Below are 21,263 nucleotides of genomic sequence, written 5' to 3' on the forward strand. Positions count from 1 at the left end.
GTTTAAACGGACTGATCCGGATACAAGATAAACGTATATTGGTATCCGTTTTTAGAGTTTTGGTTACTATTGAGCCGGGTCGCTCTTTGCTACAGTTTGTTACCATGAGCTGTTTGATGAGCTTTCTTTGAAAAACAAGAGATACATTTTATTTGGTAGAAACTTCAGGCAAATATATGACCATGAACAAGTAACCCAGAATGCGTAAATGTTTTCTTGGTTCAAACGTTTACGCATTCTAGAAATAAACTTCTATCCCTCTATTTCTTTCTGCAAAGGCATTATTTCGTCGGTTCTTTCCTGTTTAGTAATTTCTCACTCTCTCTCTCTCCTTTGTTATTATTTTTCCTGTTTCCTCTTTTCCTATTGCTTCTTCTTTTTTGGAATTTTTTCTTAACTCACATCTCTGTCTCTTTTTCTTTTTAAAATTGTTTTCAGGAATCTCCTTAACTTCTAAAGTCATTTTTTCTGATGCTCTAATGTCATTTTTTGTCTTTCGTGTTTCTTTATTTTCTTGGTTTCTACTTATTTCTATTATTATAATTACTACCAAGCTGTTTTTTTTCTACTGTATGCTAGTGTTTATTCTTCCTCATCCTCATTTCACATGTATTGTTTGATTTAGTGTATTGTTTATGGTTCTTTTAGTGCTCTATTATTATGTCGCATGGACCAAAACAAGCAAAGCTTCTTGGATCGAATAAATTTTTTACGTTTGTAATAGTGTTTTTAGTATTACTAAAATGATTGATGATTGACGATTGATTGATCCGTTAATTCTGCGTCATTAAGTGTGTTCGCTACCAGAGTAAGGTCTTTAGTGCAACCATTTCTTTAAATATCGAATAGGTTTCTCCCCCTCCCTTACTTAGAAATGACACATATGAGGCTTCTTCAGTGTCCATAGGCACCGCTAAGAACTGCCTAAGGAAAGAACGATGTTGGCGCAATGTATTATTTGTTCATTTTTGTTTTAGACCAGGGCACTTCATCATTTTTCCAAATACACCATGTCAAAATTTTCAGATAACCATTTTGTTTGTCGTAATTTAATAGTCCGGAAATTATAGCTTCAACGGGGACAAGCCCCCCTCACATAGCCCTCAGGACAAGGGTTGTAAATTATGCCATGGAGAATGTAAGGTTTATATAAAAAGAAAGGTCATATAAACTTCAGAGGGGCTCATTGAATGGTGATCCGAAGTTCTAGTGCCTTTTTTAAGAGTGAAAGTGATCGAAAGGGAAATAACCCACACTCACTTTATATATTCTTGAAATGTATCTGACAGAAATTTTGAGATAACCGGTTTATTCAAAATAGTCCAAATATGGTATAACAAGGCTTTTGGCGCTGAAACAAACCCACGATCCTGGAGACAGGGTTATTTAAGTTTTTGTGGCTCATTTGGTTGAAAATTGGAAGTTCTAGCTTCCTTTTAAGAGTCAAAAACGATGGAGGGCAGCAAGCTCTACCTCAACTACTGCTCTTTCCGCCAATCAAATATGATTAAAATTGTGAGATGGCGATTTTGTTCTAAATAGTCGAAAGAACATATAACAATGCATCTACAGTTGGCACATACCCCAAGTGTCCTGAGAATAGGGTTGTAAGTCATGGCCAGGGGCTGTTAAAAATTATTGAAAAAGTTTCTCCAGCATACAAATAGCAGACCAAACTATAAATTCGAAAAAAAAACCGAAAAGATTTAAAATATTCCCGAAAAAATTACGTCAATATAAACGAACAGAAATTAATTAGAAAACCATTTCTAAAAAATTAGTTTTTCAAAGGAAAGTACAGAACTCTATTAAACCAAAGATCAACAAAAATAGAATCAAATAATCTATCAAGCGTACAACCACCGCAAACAAGTATCAATAAATAGATGAAGCACAAAACGAATGGAAATTACAATAAATGACAGAGTCAAACTCAAAACGAACATAAATTTACTTGAGTGGGGCTCAGAACCCTTATGCCTTCCCAAGACCAGAACATAATTTGCATTTTACTGAAAAAGTAAATTCTAAATATTTTCACTTTACAAATTTTAATAAATTAAATACTATTAAATTTTTAAGTAATTAACATCAGCATATGTACATTAAAATGTCAATGAACCAGTGGTGGATCCAGGGGTGCGTGGGGGGGGGGGGGTGCAGGCCTCTCCAATCTGATGTAATGGTGATTTATATTTGGGACCACTTGCTCTGGTTTGGGTTGGGACGAAAGTTATTTTTTTTTGTAATAGGTTTTTAATAGCTGAATTTTTAATAAGTTTTTAATTATGAAGATTGTTTCTTTTTGCAAACAAGTTTGAAACAAGGTTTCAATTACTTGTTGTGGTCTCTGTTAGATTCTATTAATGACGCATACCACCAAAAAGTTTTTCATTAAATTTATGTTTATCAAGGGAATCTGTCTCTATTACCACAAAAGCCACCTGGGAGCCGAAAATCTTCATTTCGTAATAACAGGGAGGGGAAGTTTAAAATCCTCACTTCTTTAGGCTGTTGAAATGCTATTTTAGGATTGTGATGTCAAAACGAGGCTGAAAAGAGTTTTTTTTTATTTTTTTACTGTCAAAAATTTGTTTTTGAGTCATTACTTTTTTTGCTGTCTGTTTTGGTCTTTTGGGCTTGTTTTTTTGGCGAAGTGGGGTGGTTTTTACAAAATTGTTGTTTTTTATGGTATTTATATAATAGAAAGTAAATATGTGACGAGTGCAAAAACTATTAATTTAAGTTTTGAATTTGTTCATCCTAAAACATTAAAATAAAGGCCAAATTATTTAGAGCTTTAATAAAGGTTTGTATAAGTATACACTTGAAGCTAAATATATGAGCCAAGATACTTTTTCAAAGGTTGGAGAAATCATTTAAGAAGAATAAAATTTAGAAATTTTTTTTTATAAAAGAAGGCAAATTATTATGTTTTTTATCTATCTGGTATAGATGGGTTTCTGAATTCTCAGTTTGAATCAGTGGAATGTCGCCGATTTTTTTTAATTAAACATTTACTAATGAAATGCTGTAAGAAATGAAAATTCACACAACTTGAGTGAACCACGGATATGCAAATACAATATTACTTCAGAATTTGAATACCGTTTGAATACCCCTCTGAATACCAACTAGTCCAAAACTATAGTTATGTTTTTGAACGGGGGTTGGATATATTTGTTCTTAAAATTTTCTAAACCGCTGTATATGCTGCTGAGGATTTTTTACTTATTTTGATACATGCCATCCAATAATATTTTTACGTTTATTTGTTAATAAATTAGATTTTTTACATAAAATTTCTTTTACTTAGTGCTAAATCTGAGTCAAGATTAAAATTTTTATATTTGAGCTCAACAGACATATCGACATTAAAACGTTTAAATTCAATATTTTAAAATATCAAGATTAAAACAAAAATTAATTAAAAATCTACCACAGCTTGAAACCTCAAGAATTTAATTTACCAACCTATACTTATCAAATAAAAAAATAACAAACACATAGTGTATTTGCTTTTTAAGGAGTATTTCGATCCATATATTTAGTTTGAAGCACAAACCTACATGCAATTTTATTAGAGTTTATATTTTTCTGAGGATTTTGTTTTTTATACGAATATTTTAGGACGAATAGAAGAGGAAATACTAACGAAGAGCTCTAAATTAACAAAAATCTAAATTGATAGGACTAGCCACAATAAACTTTCACCCAAATATTGAGGCACACACCGACGGTTTAAAAAATAGATGTGGCGGTAGTGGAAATGCAGAAAAAGACTTTTTCTTATAAAATTGTGAATTCTGTAATTAAAAAAATATGTCGAACTTAAAAAGTGGAAAGATACGATACGTTGTTATGAAAAGTAAAATTTTATTAGTAAGTTTTTGAGATTTCGTCAAAGTTGACACTGTTTATTAGAACACTATTCTTAAAAAGAAACATTAACTGAAAAAAAATACTTACGAATGTGTATTGCAGGGGTGGATGAAGGAGTTTCTTTAGGAGAGGCACATACTAGGTTGTTTTGATAAGCTTGCGAACAAAGAAATACCCGCAATTTAAAGGGAACCTCGATAATTATGTGTCTTAGGTAACTATTGGAAATGGTCGTAAATTTAATGTAAAATCTTGTGAGGGATAAAGTTCTAATAAATCTAATAGTGTAAATAAGTGTAAATTATGTTCTGGGCTTGGGGAGGTATAGGGATTCTGATCATCGTAGGTTAAGGAGGAAACACTTACGAATTGACAACTCTGTTAACTTTTGTCTTAACAATGAAAACGGCCAGACAGGAGGGGGTCTTGGATTAAAGAAATAGCCTAGCTCAGAGAAGATTAGTATGTCTAGAATCAAAAGCCTATTTGGTGGGAAACCTATATCTAAAAAGGAGTTTACAGTAGTTGAACAGATTGGTAGTCCAACCAATGTGCAAAGAGAGATTCACGTTAAAAAGGGACCTGATGGAAAGTTACTGGGATTACCAGATCACTGGTCAAAGCTGCTCAACAATGAAATAAGGTTTGTATTTTACCTCGTCTAGCAGTTTTATTATAGGCTAGCAAGAGTTTTTATTTGGGCTGTTGCTTTAAATCCAAAGCAAGACTATGCTAATGTAACATGACAATTTGTAGTGCTTGACAAATGAGACTCTAGCCTACATTTCCTACATGGGATATAAAATGACTGATAAATCATACTTTAATTGAAAATTCATCATTTTTAAGAGCTCAAAAATTTGCAGTAGAAACATTTATGATATTTGTAAAGAGTAAATTTGTAAAGATCACTGGTCAAAGCTGCTCAACAATGAAATAAGGTTTGTATTTTACCTCGTCTAGCAGTTTTATTATAGGCTAGCAAGAGTTTTTATTTGGGCTGTTGCTTTAAATCCAAAGCAAGACTATGCTATTGTAACATGACAATTTGTAGTGCTTGACAAATGAGACTCTAGCCTACATTTCCTACATGGGATATAAAATGACTGATAACTCATACTTTAATCGAAAATTCATCATTTTTAAGAGCTCAAAAATTTGCAGTAGAAACAATTGTGATATTTATAAAGAGTAAATTTGTAAAGAATTATGATATTTTTTTTATTGTAAAAAAAGGCATCAAGTGGTATTTTCACTTTATTGGTAAGTCAATTGCATAAACTACAAAATATATACCCCTAATTAACTTTTACTAGGTCTTGGCAAATCATTTCACAGGCTAATTATAAAAGTCTTTTACTTTACTACTTAGCCTACTTTAAGGTTGACTTGTATTTCAGTTAGAATACAGATGTGGTCACTACTACCAACTGCAGAGAGCTAAGATTATGAGAGGGTTTGTTCTGGGTTGCTAGTAATAACAAGGTCTAGCTGTGAGGGTTCCTGTTAATTTTTAAAACAAGTTGGCTGGTTCACAATTGGGTTAAAAAATTGTCAGCAAGGGTATTTGTTGTGGCAGGAGGGACTGTTCTGTAGGGAAAATCCTAAGCCATCCACCTGACTAATCTCAGGCATGTTAAAGTCTCCAAAAACAAACATGACAGAATGTTTCTTGCTATTTGATAATGTCAGATACAACAAGGTATGAAGTGAACTGATCAGTGGCAGAAAAATTACAAAATAAAACCTCAAATTAAATCTTTTTTCAAAATTTGTTTATCTTCTATTTTGGCTTTGTATTTCTCTTTTTGCTTTCTGTGTTGTTTGTTTTTGTCTTTTATCTGTTTTGTTTTTCAGCTCTTTGTCTAGAATATTCAATTTTAATGAGGCTTAAACAAAGGGCTTTTGAACACCATACCTTAGTTGTGCTGTCAATATTACAGAAAGGCTGGAGTTCAGATACATTGGATCAATCCCCCTGTCCTCCTTCTTTTGATCTGATTTTAAAGCATAATGGGTCAGTTGCATAATTGTGGAGGATTGACATACCCAATATCAATAGAGACATAGTTTCTGGACTACCCTACTATTCTGAACAAAATAGCTGTCTCAAAATTTTGACCGAATGTGTTTGACAAATGAATCTGACTCTGGAGAAGGGCTACTTTGCCCCCATGCTCTTTACTCTTAAAAGGGGCATTAGAACTTTTAATTTTGAATAAAATTAGCTCCTTTAATAGTTTCAATGATATTTCTAGCTATTGTAGAGTAGTACTGACTATGATATTGCTTATATATCCTTTTGAAAAACTTCTTGCAGACAGTTTTTTTTCATTTAATTGAAGCTCCTCCTAAAAGTTTCACCTTAATACCCTTAGCATCATGAGATGCAGTAACTGTCCTTACCTTAGACCTTAGTTCTGCCTGTGCCTTCTGCGGCACCCTGAGCATCAAGGACAAGTGACCAATCTTCCCTCTTGTTTGCTGCTGTAATGATGTCCTCCCATTCTGGTAGAATACAGGTGTGCAGGTTTTGTAGAACCCTTTGGTGGGTCCAATGCAGCGTGTTTCTACATTTTCTATGGCTACAAGTTCCTGGTAGTTGCTAGTGTAAAGTGGCTTTTGGGAGTCTATGGTCATCAATACATAGGACATGGCCTAAATATCTCCAGCTTTTGACTATAATGATGTCAGTTATTAGAGGTTGTGGCATCATTTCACAGATTGACTGGTTTGTCATCTTCTTTGGCCAGTGGATGATGAATATTCTACAAAGACACAAGTTTTCAAAAGCCAAGGCTTCTTTCTTGTTCTTGATTCAGGTGCCATGTTTCTGCTGCATACAGTAGTATTGGCATTACATTGTTGTTGGAAAGGTATAGCTTCAGGTGCAGAGCAAATATTTGAGATCTCCATAATAGATGCCTGTATCATCTCTGTTGATATGCAGTCCAGTACTGGAGGTTTTCTGTTTTTCAATTTCTTTGCTGCTTCTAGTACCTCACTGGCAGAAGGCAGATCCTTGTTGATGTTCAGGAAGAAGATAGGAATATCTAAAATGTCAGGGGGCTCTTTTGGCACAGGTCTATTAAGTGAACTTTTGAAATGATTAGCCCATAGTTTGTTGACTGTCCTCTATTCTTTCACCAGCACTCCCCAATTGATCTCTGACAGGACTGCATCTATTTGTTGGTCATTTCCCTATGATATCATCAGTGATTCTGTAAATAGTTTTTGAGTCTCTTCTTTTTGCTGTTTCTGCTGTCTACATTGCTTCATGCTCTAGAAAGTTTTGCTTATCAGTACAGGTACTTTTCTTGACAGCTTTGTCAAGAGCTCTATACTGCTTGTTTGGAAAACAAGACAATTGGGACTTCTTGTTGGAGGACAGATATTGTCATCTTTTTTCCTTCATCTGTTAGTTACCAAGTTTGCTCAGACAGCTACTAGTCTCTAGGGTTCCTACAGAAGCCCATTGCTATTGCATGGTAGTATTCCTTCATGGCTGCCTATACTATTTCACATTCAACTTCCTCTGGTATGGATAGAGCTTCAAATCTATTGTTTAGCTCCACTGTAAAAGCTTGTTTAATGTCTTTCCCTGGAAAGACATTAAACTTGACCCTTTCCTTTCTCAGATTCAAGAACATGTTTGGAGACTGACTTTTTGTTGTGTATCTTCTTTAATTTTAGACAGAGCTTGGCTATCACAAGGTTATGATCTGATTCGTCAGCTCCTCTATAGGTCTGAATATCTTGTAGACTTGAGCACCATTTTCTGCCTATAAGGCAGTGATCAATCTGATTATTGGTCATTCCATCTGGCAGTGTCCAAGAGCACTTGTGTGTGTCTATGTGAAGAAACAGAGAACCACCAACTAAAACATCATTCATTAAGGCAAAATCAATTAGAAGCTCTTTGTTTTCATCTTGTTAACCTAGACTGTGTTGGTGAAGAACTAGTGGGTTGAAGGATTGGTCATTTCCTACTTTAGCATTAAAGTCTCCAAGGAAGCAACAATGTCATACCTTGGTATATCTTTGGCTACAGCTTCAAGTGATCTAATAACTCATCTTTTTCTTCGTCAGTGGCTTCATTTGTAGAGGCATAGTATACAGCAACTGACAGTTTAGCATGTGTTCCCAAAAATCTTGCAGTCAATATTCTTGGGGATTCTGGAGTCCATTTTTGGAGTGACTTGTGGGTCTGCTTTGGCATTGTCACAGCAACTCTGGCTTCCTGCTAATCTGCTGGATCACTGTGTATGATGGCATGGTCAGCATCAAGCTTTTTTATTACTAAGCCAGCCCACTGCATACATTGTTCATACATTCCCAAAACCAAACTTCAGGTTATTATTCATTTTAATTAATTGTGTAGTTGAATATTCACCACAAATCCATCAAAATCAGCCTGGCTAGTTCAAAATCTGCCATCACTTACCCTTAAGGGTTTTTACTTTAATAATGTAAGCTGGTATTACAATATTGGTTCTGTCACTTTTTTTAAATCCACATGCTCATGGTTTATTTTGATTTAGTTCAACATCCACTTAAACATTCCTTAAAAATCCCACCTTAATACTCTTAGCTTGCATAGTACAATAGTTATAGTAGCAATAGTAACAGTATGCACATAGCACCTTTGGCTTCCTCAGCATGCTGAAAGTTTCAACTTACTATCAACCATTCTTTCTTTAAATATTTCTGATATGTCCTCTTGACAACTTGTGTGGGCATAGTGTGTTATGATTTAGTTTTATACAGTTTCAATACATTCCAACTTTTTACTTTTAATGCCCTTGGTCTTAATAGCAGCTGTTGTAGTAGTAGTAGCAGAATCAATAATAGTAGCAGTGGTAGAATGAGTAGAAGCAGTAGCATTAGGATGCAAATATTTCCTTATGGTTAGTTCAACATGACCTACAGCAAGTCCTGTTAGTTTCAGCTTCACAAACCAAACTGCTTCTAAGATGTTAATGTTATGCCCTTATGACAACCTGCATACAGATGGGATGTTGTAATTCAGTTCACATTCCCCCCTCAAAGTTTTGCCTTTGTACCATTAGGTATTGTTGTAACAGTGGTCACAATAGTAGTATTAGTATTACTAGTAGTAGTGTAATTAGTAATCTTAGTAGTCCTAGTAGCATCAGTAGTATTAACATATTGCCTTTTGGGCAGTTTTACATCCTACTCAACAAGTCCTGAAAATTTCAACTTAATACAATTAGCCATTGCTATGGCATTGCTGATATGTCCTTTTGATAAGATGAATGTTCATATACTTCTTGAAACTTTCATCTTAATGCTCTTTGCCTTACAAGTAGTTGTAATAGAAGTAGTAGTAGTTAATGTAACAGTGATTATAGTATTAGTAGTAGCATGCACATATTGCCTTTTGGTTTGATATTCTTCCCCTTTAAGTATTCTCTGAAAGTTCCAACTTATAGCAAATCGATTCTCAAGACATGCATGCTCTTTTGACAATGTACATACTACATGGCGTCTTTTGATTTAGCTCAGAATTCCCCTCAATATTTTAAATCCAGCAGTATGGTAGTAGTTTGGTGGTTGTTTTAGTATTGGTAGCATGTAAATATTGTCTTTTGATCATCTCCCTTATCATTTCTAGAAATTTTCATATTAATGTACTCAGTCATTCCTTAGTTAAGCCCTTTTGACAATCATTATACACATATTGTGTTTTGATTTAGTTCAACACTCTACTTGACATTCTCTGAAAGGCTTCTCTGAATACCCTTTGTATTTTTGCAAAGAAAAGCTCAAAATACATACCTTCCCAATAACAGATGCTACACATAAAAAATTAATGCATTGCTCTGAGGTCTGTGGGGAGGTTAACATCCTTAAAGACCTGATTGCTGGAAATTTCAACAAACCTGAACAAAATAGCTATCTTATATTCCTGATTAGATGTGTTTTGGGGAATAATAGGCTTGGGGGATGGTTGCCCTCCATTTAATTTTGACTCTGAAAAAGGGCACTAGAACTTCCAACTTCCAATCAAATAAGCACCCTCCAACCCAAATTTTGTGCAACTACCCATTCCATAAAAACCTTATATGCCCCGAGGCATAACTTACAACCCTTTCCCATGGGCTCTGGGGGGTTTTGCCAACCCTGAACATATTTTTATATGATTTTTTGACTATTGTGAACAAGATGGTCATCTTACAATTTTGATCAGATGCACTTGGGGAAAAGAGGATGTCACAGATGGCAGGGGTTGGGACTAGATATCCTCAATCCCTTTGGCCTTTAGAAGGGAACTATAACCATGCATAATGGCCATCTGTAAATTTCTACAAGATGCATTTGGGGGAAATGAGATGCATGGGGAGGATGGAGGTAGCTTCCCTCTGATCACTGTGACTCTTAAAAAGTGCACTATAAAAACTTTACATATCCCCAAGGCATAGCTTACAACCCTTGTTCTAAGGGCTGGGAGGGGCTGTCATCTTCAAGAACATAATTTCTAGACTTTTCGTCTACATTGAACAAAATGACTAACTCAGAATTTTAATTGGATGTGTTTGGGAAAATGATGGGTGTAGGAGGGGGCTGGTTGCTCTCCAATCACTTTGGACTATTGAAAAGGGCACTAGCACTTTCAATTTCCAATCTAAAGCATTCTTTTTGAAGTTTCTATGACAACTCCTTCTGTATGAAGCTGCCTGTGACAAAAGAGGTTGTACCATACTGAAGTTGTGTCTTCTGCTCCAGAGTAGAAATTTTTGGCTAGAGGGACAAAACAGCAAGAATTGCGAATTCTAAGATAATTAATGGATTTGCAATAGCTTAAAACCCTGAATAAGAAGTTGCCCTTCCCTCTAGCTTGAAAAACGACACTACACCAGGCAAACCAAGCTCTACAGTATATCGTGAATGCTTTTTGAGTTCTGTGTTTATTCATAAATTGTCTGCTCAGTTAGTTCCGTTCAGTTCATTCAGGTTTATAAAAAATTTTTTATCAGTCATAACATACATAATCTCTCATCTCTATGCAAAAACTGCATGCTGAGTCCCATATCACCTCAAAAATAAATACGCACTATGGCTCTCCCTCCACTTCTCGATACAACCATGGCCCCTACCAAAAACATCCTTACAAGTCCCCACCTCTTCATCCAGGAGCAAACCACTCCAACCCCCACAAAAAACGCAATAATAACTAAAATCACTATTCTAATTAAACTAATTTAAAACAAGATAATTTTTTATTCTCTTTTTGAAAGAACCAAGGGAGCTCCTATCTCTCAGTTCAAGCGGTAGGGTATTGTAAGCCTTAGCACAGACGATGTCAGGCGAAAAATCCGACCTCACTGTTGGCGTATGTCGAATATGTATCTGTGCAGATAGTCTTGTAATTGGAAGACGCTGTTCAGATACCAAACCCAATAGATTCCTAAAAGGCAGTGGAAGCAAGCCGGAGAGGAATCTGAAAGCAAAAACCAAGCAGGACAGCTCAAACAGCGATTTCAGCGAGAGATAATCTTCTGTGTGTTTGATGATCTTCAAGGCATTCTTGTGGATGGAATCCATATTTTTCAGATGGGATTTGAATGTTGATTGCCATACCCTTGCGCAATACTGTAAGTGGGGTCTAATGAGTGCATTGTAGAGAAGGGTAAGGGTTTTACACGGGAATGTTTGCTTCAGTTTCTTCATGATACCCAGATTCCTTGAAAGCTTTAATTCTACAGCATGGATGTGAGGAAGGAAAGAAAGGTTTTCATCTACTATTACTCCTAAGTATTTTGCACATCCATTTACTGGTTGTTGAACCTTTCCACGAGACGTCATAATTCCTGTTATTTCCGGGTGAAGGGTTCCTACCCTAGAAAATAGTAGAATGCAAGATTTTTCTACATTGATGACAAGTTTGTTGGCATCCATCCACAGATAGGTCTCTTCTATGATGTGTTCAAACTTCCGCTGGAGTGAAGGCATATTGAGTCCACAGCAGGCATATTGAGTGCTGATAATGGAATAGTGATTACCAGTGTTTTTGTGATTTTGTTAGCAGATGACTGCTACTAATTGCAACTGTGATTACCACTATGGCCGTCCAGTTGTAAAAAACGTGCATATACACTTCTAAATTCAAAGAAAAACGTCTTCAAAGCTTATCAACCTTTTCGCCACACTAAATGCAGGATTGAAGTGAAAAGTTGTTAGGATTGGTGTTAGACTGTATTCTTTCCAATTATGCAATTAAAATTGCCCTGACACTGCTGAATGTTGTTTTTCAACTTTGGCAAATGGGGCAAAATGCTGGAGATACATTTTTTTTGCCGGAAAAATCTTTGCAGGGGATTTTATTAGGGCATTCTTTCATATACTATTTGATTCGCCTCTTTAAGCTGAATTCAGTGGTATATCTAACTCGGAAAGTGGCTTTCCGTATATATATATATATATATATATATATATATATATATATATATATATATATATATATATATATATATATATATATATATATATATATATATATATATATATATATATATACGCGTTTTTACCTTTGGACAGCCAACTAGTTGAGACTGCAACTAATTGCAAATATGATTGCAACTACATGTTTCTGCAACTGTGCAATTACTACTACTACCCCGATTTTGACTGCGATTCTAACTACTTTTAAGTAGCAAATTTTATAGTAGTATAAGAGGTTGTGCCACAAAAAGTGGCGTTTTCTGCCATCTTGTGCCACAAGAGATCAATTTTGAACAGAGTCAACATTTTGCGAATGTAAATTCTAAGATTTCCGATTGATTCGTTATGGTCTATAACTTTTAACTGAAGTTTTTATATTAAAAAAAGAGGAAGCAAGTGTACTTTTTTTGCTTTAGCTTGTTACCATCAGTTGGAAATTAAAAACCCATGAAGGATGAAAGCCTTCATCTTGATTGGGTGATTCATAGAATGGTTGAATAAACGAGGGTTGTATTATATTTAGACAAGTATCAAAACAGTTTATCCATAGCCTTATTTATTTATTAATTTTTCTCAACTAGTACTAGCAGGGCACTTCAAGGTCACAGAGAGATATTTAATGGTTTAACTAAAGGCTATCGCCTTTTATAGATTCTTCTTAATAACTGCTTTGTAAAGTGCCATATGGCACAAAAAAAAAACACTTATTGGGACCATTTTGGGACTGGAAAACACTGGAAGCCTAAAGAGATTGTCGTTGTAATCACCATGATCAAAAGCCACAATTGGAGCACTATATATTTTACCCTCTTGTATAGTCCTCTCTTTCTCCCCTAAGCAAGTGAAAACAGAAACAAACGTACTAAAAAAAAATCTAAAAAGAAAAAAAAAAATCGTTTTTACTTGCATGAACTCAATTGGATTTTTGTGTATATATTTTTGCGTGTCAAAGATGCACATATCTGCAATGTTTCAGAAACAGCTAAGAGTATTTAGTTGAAACTTTCGCGTTAATAAATCCGAAATTGCTGAGATTTCCAGGAAATAATATTATTATATTGTAAAGAGTTACATGTCAAAAGTCTTACAAAATTTCCTTAAATTTGTTTTTGCAATAAAATTTAATGTTAAGACAGATCAAAACAATAGTTAATGTTTCTAAATCAGCTTCAAACGGCAGTTTTTTTTTTCAAAACGTACTTTTAAACTTTTGGTTCCTATGAGCTCTGGTTTGCTCTTTACTGGGCTGCAACTGTTGCTGCAACAATGACTAAGGCATCTTAATGCTTCAGTCGAATGACTAAGGTTTTTTGAACACCTCATCCCTCAGTTGTAAATTTCACAGAGACCTCTTATGCCATAAAGTCGGACAGAATGTTATAATTATGAAACGGTTCACGAAGTTTTTCGACAGTGATTTAATAAGGCCACATATATTTCTCTGATGTTAACGCTTACCTTCTGTACTGTGATGTTGTCTGGTTAATAAGTTTCCTGGCGCATTTACTTTCTCCTATTGCGATCCAGAATCCAGTCGTCAAAGTGCTTTGTGGTGATAAAAACACGCATTACTTTATGTGTAAATATCAGTGCAGATTATCACAACTTTTCGGTGAACTGTTTATATCTTCTAGTAATCTCCATCAGCAAAACCAGTCAAGCATCCTGACTTGGATAACTTCCTGCTCTATGATCTATTTGCCTACAAATAACAATTCAATATCATTTTATTAGACAGTCAGAACAATGAAAAAATCTCTGGGTATTTTGGTCACTGTGAATGTGACCAAAGTATCCAGAGATTTTGTCATTGTTTTCACTGTCTAATAAAAGGACCTATCCCTAATGAACTATTATTTGAACGTCACGGAAAGAAGGCGTTTTCTTCGAAAATACCCATGCTCTTTTGATCACACTGGACCTGTGTCATTGGCGCCAATTGACAAAAGTTGGGAGAGGTACAATGTTTTCCTAGTTATGGCACTTGGTATTCACCAAGTGACATAGCGATCGCAATTTCTGACCGTCGGTCTGTCTGTCTGTCAGTCCTGGTTTTACTAGTTCGGGCACTTCCAGATAGGCTAGGACAATGAAAGTTGGCTGGCATATCAGGGACCAGACCAGATTAAATTAGAAATGGTCTCTTCTCCAATTCGACCATCTGGGGGGGGGGGGGGGCGAGCGACTGAGATAGTGAAGAATTTTATTTGCCTATAAAACAATTGATTGTTCTTCTCAAGTGTGGCTTGCTGGTATAGGGTTGTGATTCTCCCTTAGGGTACGAGACGTCTCAGGTTCGAATCCCAGATCACCCCAATTTTTGTATGAAGAAGATCCAAAACTAGATACGTGATCAGTATAGCGATCGCTGAAATTTGGCAGGCGTATCAGGGACCGGACCAGATTATATTAGAAATAGTCACTTCCTCGATTCTGTCGCTTCCATCTAGGGTGGGGGAGTGGAAGGACGGCTAATTTGGAAAAACTAGAAAAAATGGGGTATTTTTAACTTACGAACGGGTTATCGGATCTTAATGAAATTTAATGTTTAGAAGGACCTCGTGTCTCAGAACTCTTGTTTAAAATCCTGACCGGATCCGGTGACAATGGGGGGAGGTGGAGAGGGGAAACTGGAAATCTTGGAAAACGCTTAGAGTGGAGAGATTGTGATGAAACTTGGTGGGAAGAATAAGCACAAGTCCTAGATACGTGATTGACATAACTGGACCGGGTCCGCTCTGTTTGGGGGAGTTGGGGGATTTCAAGTGCTTTAGCGAGTTCGGTGCCATCTGGGGAGGGGGCTGGAGGGAGGGAAAATCGTTAAAAATGAGATATGTTTATCTCACAAATGGGTGTTTGGCTCTTAATGAGAGTTTATATATATAGAAAGATATCATGTCTCAGATTCTCCTTTTTCAATTCGGACCGGATCTGGGGACATTGAGGGGTGGAGGGGGGAAGCGGAAATCTTGGAAAACGCTTAGAGTGGAGAGATCGGGATGAAACTTGATGGGAAGAATAAGTTTAAGTTCTAGATACGCTATTGACATAACCAGACCAGATCCGATCTCTTTGGGGGAATTGGGGGGATTTCTAGTGCTTTGGCGAGTTCGAGAATAAGTACAAGTTCCAGATGCATGATTGACATAACCAGACCGGATCTGATCTCTCGTCGCAAGTGCCATATGAACTCATAGCTCTTGTTTTTCCAATGGAAATACCATAAAACTCATTTTCAATGGAAATAATAAGAATGGTATTTTTAAGAACTTAGAGAAGGGGGGGATCTAGGAGGCACCTGTACCACCCCTCAATTAACGCTACTGGCCAGTGTTTTATAATAATTTACCCAGGGAGTTATTAATAGAAGAAAATGTAGCAAGTTTTAGAAGTAGGTTAACAGCTCCATGTTTTAGTGAGTTTATTATTTCTTTTGTGATTTGTCTTATTTTAGAGGGTCGTAGAAAGCGAATTTTGAAGTGTCATTTTCGTATCAGTGAGATTGAGCCCGCTATTTTCTTTTTTTCTCCTACTGTCTTTTTTCCCTTCTTCTTTCTTTTTGTTGACTGATAGTAATGTAAATATTAAGACTTTGTTTTGAAAAGTTGTTTAGTTTAAACAAGTTCGCTTCTGGGGGTTTATGCATTTGTTTGTTTAATGTAGGTAAAATCCTTATTACTATTATTATTACTGTTATTATTATACAATTTTAGGTTTTGCATACCAAATTTACTAGATATTAAATAAAAAAAGTTTGATTGTTTACTTTCCGTGCATTCCTAGTTGATTTTATCTTGTTAAATCCCACAGAGCCTCATTAATGATAAGATGATGTAGCAAAGATAGACCGTTTCTGAACAGCTATATATTATCAGGACTAAGCATCAAATTTATTATTACTTTTTTCTTCTTTTTTGAGAAACTTGGTGGGGGTTTTTGCTGACGCCTATGTGTGGATGCAAATGGAAACTACACCAAAGCCAAGTCTGAGTGGATCTTTTGAATTGATTGCTGACAAGTTATCTAATCGTGATCTTGGTACGTTTTAAGCTGCGCAATTATAGTCATCGTATTATTCATCTTTACTAACCGTCGTTCATATAGTTAACAGAAAATGCATAACCACTCTTAAAGAAGTAGTGAAATATTTCTTTTACATTTTTCAAGAGAGAGCACTATCTCCGTTGTTGTGCATCATTGTGCACACCAAAGGTGTGCAGATATGGATGTGGATAATAACAAAGCTATAACTGAAAAGAAGGCTGGCAACTTAAATGTATTAAAAATGCTTTTGATCATAGCTCAACCCAGTTTTGCGAGGATTTCTTTGAATTCATAAATCCTGGCATATAATAACTTGCATTGAATGCGTTGAACACTTTTGCCTTCCTGAGAAAAGTCGTCTGTTGAAATTGTGTTGTTAAAAAAAATATTAACCATGTGTTATTTAAGTCTCTGTTACCGTAAATATCCGAAATTGGTGAATGTCGACATTCGCTGGTGAATGTCCAAAATACCTTTTTTCTCGTTGGATATAGTCAGTGTTGCCAGGCAACTTTTTCAATTTAATGCAAGGTTTGATGATGACAGGTTAGGATAGATTAGGTTTGGTTAGGTTGGGTTAGCTTAGGTGTTTAACGCATTTCTGATATTTGTAACCAAATTTAACCTAACCAAACATATTCAAACCTAACTCTACATTGTACCATCATAGCTTGCATAAGACTGAAAAGGCTGACTCGCAAAGCCAATTGAATTCAAGCAGATAAAAAGGAATTTCGGACATTTACCGGTGAATGTCGACATTAACGAGGTTTCGGACATTCACGGTAACATCTCTACTCCGGGATGTGAAAGGATTGTAACATACTACGATAAAGTAAGATTTTGCTGTTTTATTTTTCAGTGAAGCTGAACAAAAGGAGCATCCAGAAGCTGTGATCGGAGCTTTTAAAACATTTCAGAGTAGTATAAAGAAAAAGAAATCAGATGAAGATGCCTTCAAAGTCACTGTCACAACCAAATCTGCCATTGATGAAGAAGATGAAATGGAATCAGGAGGAGGTAATGGCCACCTATTTTTAAGATGCTTTTAATTTAATTTCAACTCTCAATGAAAAATTATTATCAGGGAACTAAATAATTTTTCCGGCAAATTTTTTCTAGTTGAGATACCCAAAATGACTATGCCTTCGGGGGGTTGACAACCCCCTCCTCTAGCCCCTGGGGCAAGGGCTATAAGTTATGCCAGTTGTTTTTTTTTCTCTAACATATAAGGCTTTTATGGAACAGGTGGTCGTATAAACTTTGGAGGTGGCTCAATCGATAGGAAATAGAAAGTTCTAGTCCTAGAAATTCTAATTTTTAGATAGCCACTTAGTTCAAATTAGTCTAAAATTCTAATAGCTATAACTCACAGGTTGACAACCCACCCCCCCCATACATCGGCTTTAACTTATGAGTTTCGCATGGTTGACATGATAAATTTGGGCATGTTTGATTCTGGATCTCCAAAATTGGTAATCAGAAGCTCTAGTGCCCTTTTCAAGAGTAAAAAGTTATTGGGAGGCGACTAGCCCCCTCTCCATGCCTTCTTCTTCCCGAATTCATCCGATTCAAATTCTTAAATCGTCATTTTGTTCCAAATAATCTAAAGGTCAAATAACTACACGTCCAGGGTTGACAAAGCCACTAACGGCCTGGGGGAAAGGGTGTAAGGTATTAAAATTGCATGTTATTAACCTATAAGCTATTTATGAACGGATTGTTCGTATAGACTTTGGAGGAGATTTGGTTGGAAATCAAAGTTGTAGTTCCCTTTCTAAGAGTCAAAAGTGGTCTTGGGGCAACCAACCCCCACACACCCTTTTTCCCAGATGCATCAGATCAAAGTTTTGAAATATCCATTTTGTTCAAAATAGTCTAAAGGCCAAATCATTATACCTCTGGGGTTGATCCCCCAGCTTTGCGGGCAGGGACTGAATTATGCTAGTTGCCAATTATGGTGTTAGTTTTTATTGCACTTGGTATTAACCAAGTGACATATAGCAATCGCAAATTCTGTCGGTCAGTCGGTCTGTCTGTTGGTCTGTCAGTCCCGGTTTTACTACTTTAGGCACTTCAAGGTAAGCTAGGACGGTTAAATTAAGCAGGCATATCAGGGACCGGACCTGATTAAATTAGAAATAGTTGTTTTCTGAACAATTGTAATTGTAATTCTGAACAATTAGAAAAAATAAGGTATTTTTAACTTACGAACGGGTGATCGGATCTCAATGAAATTTGATATTTAGAAGGATATCGTATCTCAAAGCTCTTGCTTTAAATCCCGGCCGGATCTGGTGACATTGGGGGGAGTTTGGGATGGGGTAACCTAAAATCATGGAAGACGCTTAATTTGGAGGGATCGGGATGAAACTTGGTGGGAAAAATAAGCAAAAGTCTTAGATACGTGATTTACATAATTGGATCGGATCCGCTCTATTGGGGGGGGGGGGGTGGTTAATTCTGAAAATATTAGAAAAAATGACGCATTTTTAACTTACGAAGGAATGATCGGATCTTCTTGAAACTTCATATTTAAAAGAACCTCGTAAGTCAGATCTCTTATTTTAAATCTCAACCGGATCCAGCGTCACTGGGGGGCAGTTGGGGGGGGGAAATCTTAGAAAATACTTAAAGCGGAGAGATCAGGATGAAACCGGATGAGAAGAATAAAAACCTGTCTAAGATACGTGACTGACATAACCGGACCGGATCTGCTCTCTTTGGTGGAGTTGGGGGGGGGGGGTAATTTTGAAAATTGAGGTATTTGTAACTTACGAAAGGGTGACCAGATCTTAATGAAATTTGATGTTTAGAAGGATCTTGTGCTTTAAAGCTCTAATTTTAAATTCTGACCAGATCCTATGACATTGGGGTGAGTTGGATGGGGAAACCGGAATTCTTGGAAAACCTGAAAATTGGGGTATTTTTATCTTACGAATAGGCGATCGGATCTTAATGAAATTTGATATTTAGAAGGAATTCATGTCTCAGAGCTCTTATTTCAAATCCTGACCAGATCTTTTGACATTGGGGGGAATAGGAGGGGGAAATCTTGGAAAAAACTTGGAGTGGAGGAATTGGGATGAAGTTTGGTGGATAGAATAAGGAAATGTCTTTGATACGTGATTGACGTAACCGTACTGGATCCGCTCTCTTTGGGGGAGTTGGGGGAGGGGTTCAGTGATTTGGCGATTTTGGTGCTTATGGACGTGCTAGGACGATGAAAATTGGTAGGCGAGTCAGGGAGCTGCACAAATTGGCTTGATAAAGTCGTTTTCCCAGATTCGACCATCTGGGAGGCTAAAGGGACAGGAAAAATTAGAAAAAATTAGGTATTTATAACTTACGAGTGGGTGATCGGATCTTAATGAATTTTGATATTTAGAAGGACATCGTGACTCAGAGCTCTTATTTTAAATCCTGACCGGTATTAAGCCTCTGATTTTCCTTTTAAATCAATCTATTGGTTGTAGAATTTTGTTAGAGCTCATACCATATGAGCTCTTGGCTCTTAGCTCTTCTTGCCTCGTCACAAGTGCCATATCAGCTCTTAGCTCTTGTTAATGTGTTGTTTTTTTTTTTGGAGGGGCAAGGGTTGTCAACCCCGGATGCATAGTTATTTGACCTTTGGATTAGGTAAAGGCTTTGAGTTTGCTTGCCTAAATTTACTTGTTACTACCTTCAGAGAATATTAGGGGATGCTAAACAAAATCAAAACAGATTATGTGGATGCTCATTGTCAAAAGAGCGCATCAGCAATATCTCAGGAATGACTGAGGGCATTAAGTTGTAGTTTTCAGGGTATATTGAACAGTGCTTGAACCATCAGGAAATGCTGAAGGGATTTTAAGCTAAGTCAAAAGACATTATATGTATCTAGGTTATCCACAGAGAATATCTGCAGTATCTTAGGAGTGGCTAAGAGTCGGAGTATTCGATGAAAAGAAACTATGTGCATCTCGGTTTCTAGAAGGGCGTATCTGAAATATCTCAGAAGCGAATAATGATATTTATTTGAAACTTTCATGGAAGGTTGAGGGGCTGTTGAAATAAGCCAGAAACTACTGATTAGAACTGTTAAATTAAAAGTAGATGTTTTAATTCTTATGCCAGAGTCGTGAAAAACTGGAGAAATATTGATTCATTTCATTAAACAGAACTAAAACTTTGGCAATCAAAAACGAATTAAAATTAATTGAAAACTTTCAGTTTTTCAATTAATACCAAAGTTTTTTAATTAATACCAAAGTAATTCAAACTCAAAAGGACCGAAAACTACTATTAAAAAATAAACGAAACCATAAACGAACAGAATTTAAAATAAATGATCATAGAAAACAGAGATTGCAGGTACTAATGTAAATAAATAAATAAATTAAAACGAATAAAAATTGTATTGAATGTTCAAGTCAAACTCAAAACGAAAAAAAATTACTACCCAGTAATTCACAACAGGAGTTTGGCTACTGCCCTTTTCCCCCCCTCCCTAACGGTAAGAATCTAAAGCTTACTGCGTCATTTGCGCTTTACTTAAAACGGAATATGTTACAAAATTTTTTTGTTTGATATTTAAAACATTAAAAAACAAAAATGGAAATTGCAGTGAAAAAATTGAGTTTTTGAGTTTCCAAGAGTTAATATCATTGTCTATCAAGTGTTCAGTTCATGTTCATTAGTTCTTTCCAGTCGTCTTGATTAATATTTATTTTTCGTCGGTGTTTTGAAAAACAAGAGTATAGCGTTAAAGATATATAGTTTTCAATAAAACGCAACAAACACAACACAATTTAGACTTTTAACGGTTAGGGAAGGGGGAAAAGAACAGTAGCCAGATTTCTGTTATGTATTACTGTAGTATATTTGTTCGTTTT

At 35.9% G+C, this 21,263-nt stretch overlaps 1 protein-coding gene across 10 annotated transcripts in view; it reads left to right on the forward strand.

The window, feature by feature from the left end:
• Window positions 1-4,038: 4,038 nt before the first annotated feature.
• Window positions 4,039-21,263, forward strand: part of LOC136035363 (serine/threonine-protein kinase Pak-like) — a 67,187-nt gene continuing 49,962 nt past the window's right edge. For 3 of the 10 annotated variants that reach the window (XM_065717119.1, XM_065717120.1, XM_065717121.1), the window contains exons 1-2: window positions 4,794-4,823; window positions 17,252-17,409. In XM_065717119.1, coding sequence (XP_065573191.1) covers window positions 17,394-17,409 — 16 coding nt within the window. In that variant the 5' untranslated portion in view covers window positions 4,794-4,823; window positions 17,252-17,393. Of the gene's footprint in view, window positions 4,526-4,793; window positions 4,824-17,251; window positions 17,410-21,263 lie in introns of those variants that run through there. The other 7 variants (XM_065717115.1, XM_065717114.1, XM_065717116.1 and 4 more) reach the window with 5 other exon arrangements.

This window comes from Artemia franciscana, chromosome 14, assembly GCF_032884065.1.
Source record: "Artemia franciscana chromosome 14, ASM3288406v1, whole genome shotgun sequence".
NCBI lineage: Eukaryota > Metazoa > Arthropoda > Branchiopoda > Anostraca > Artemiidae > Artemia > Artemia franciscana.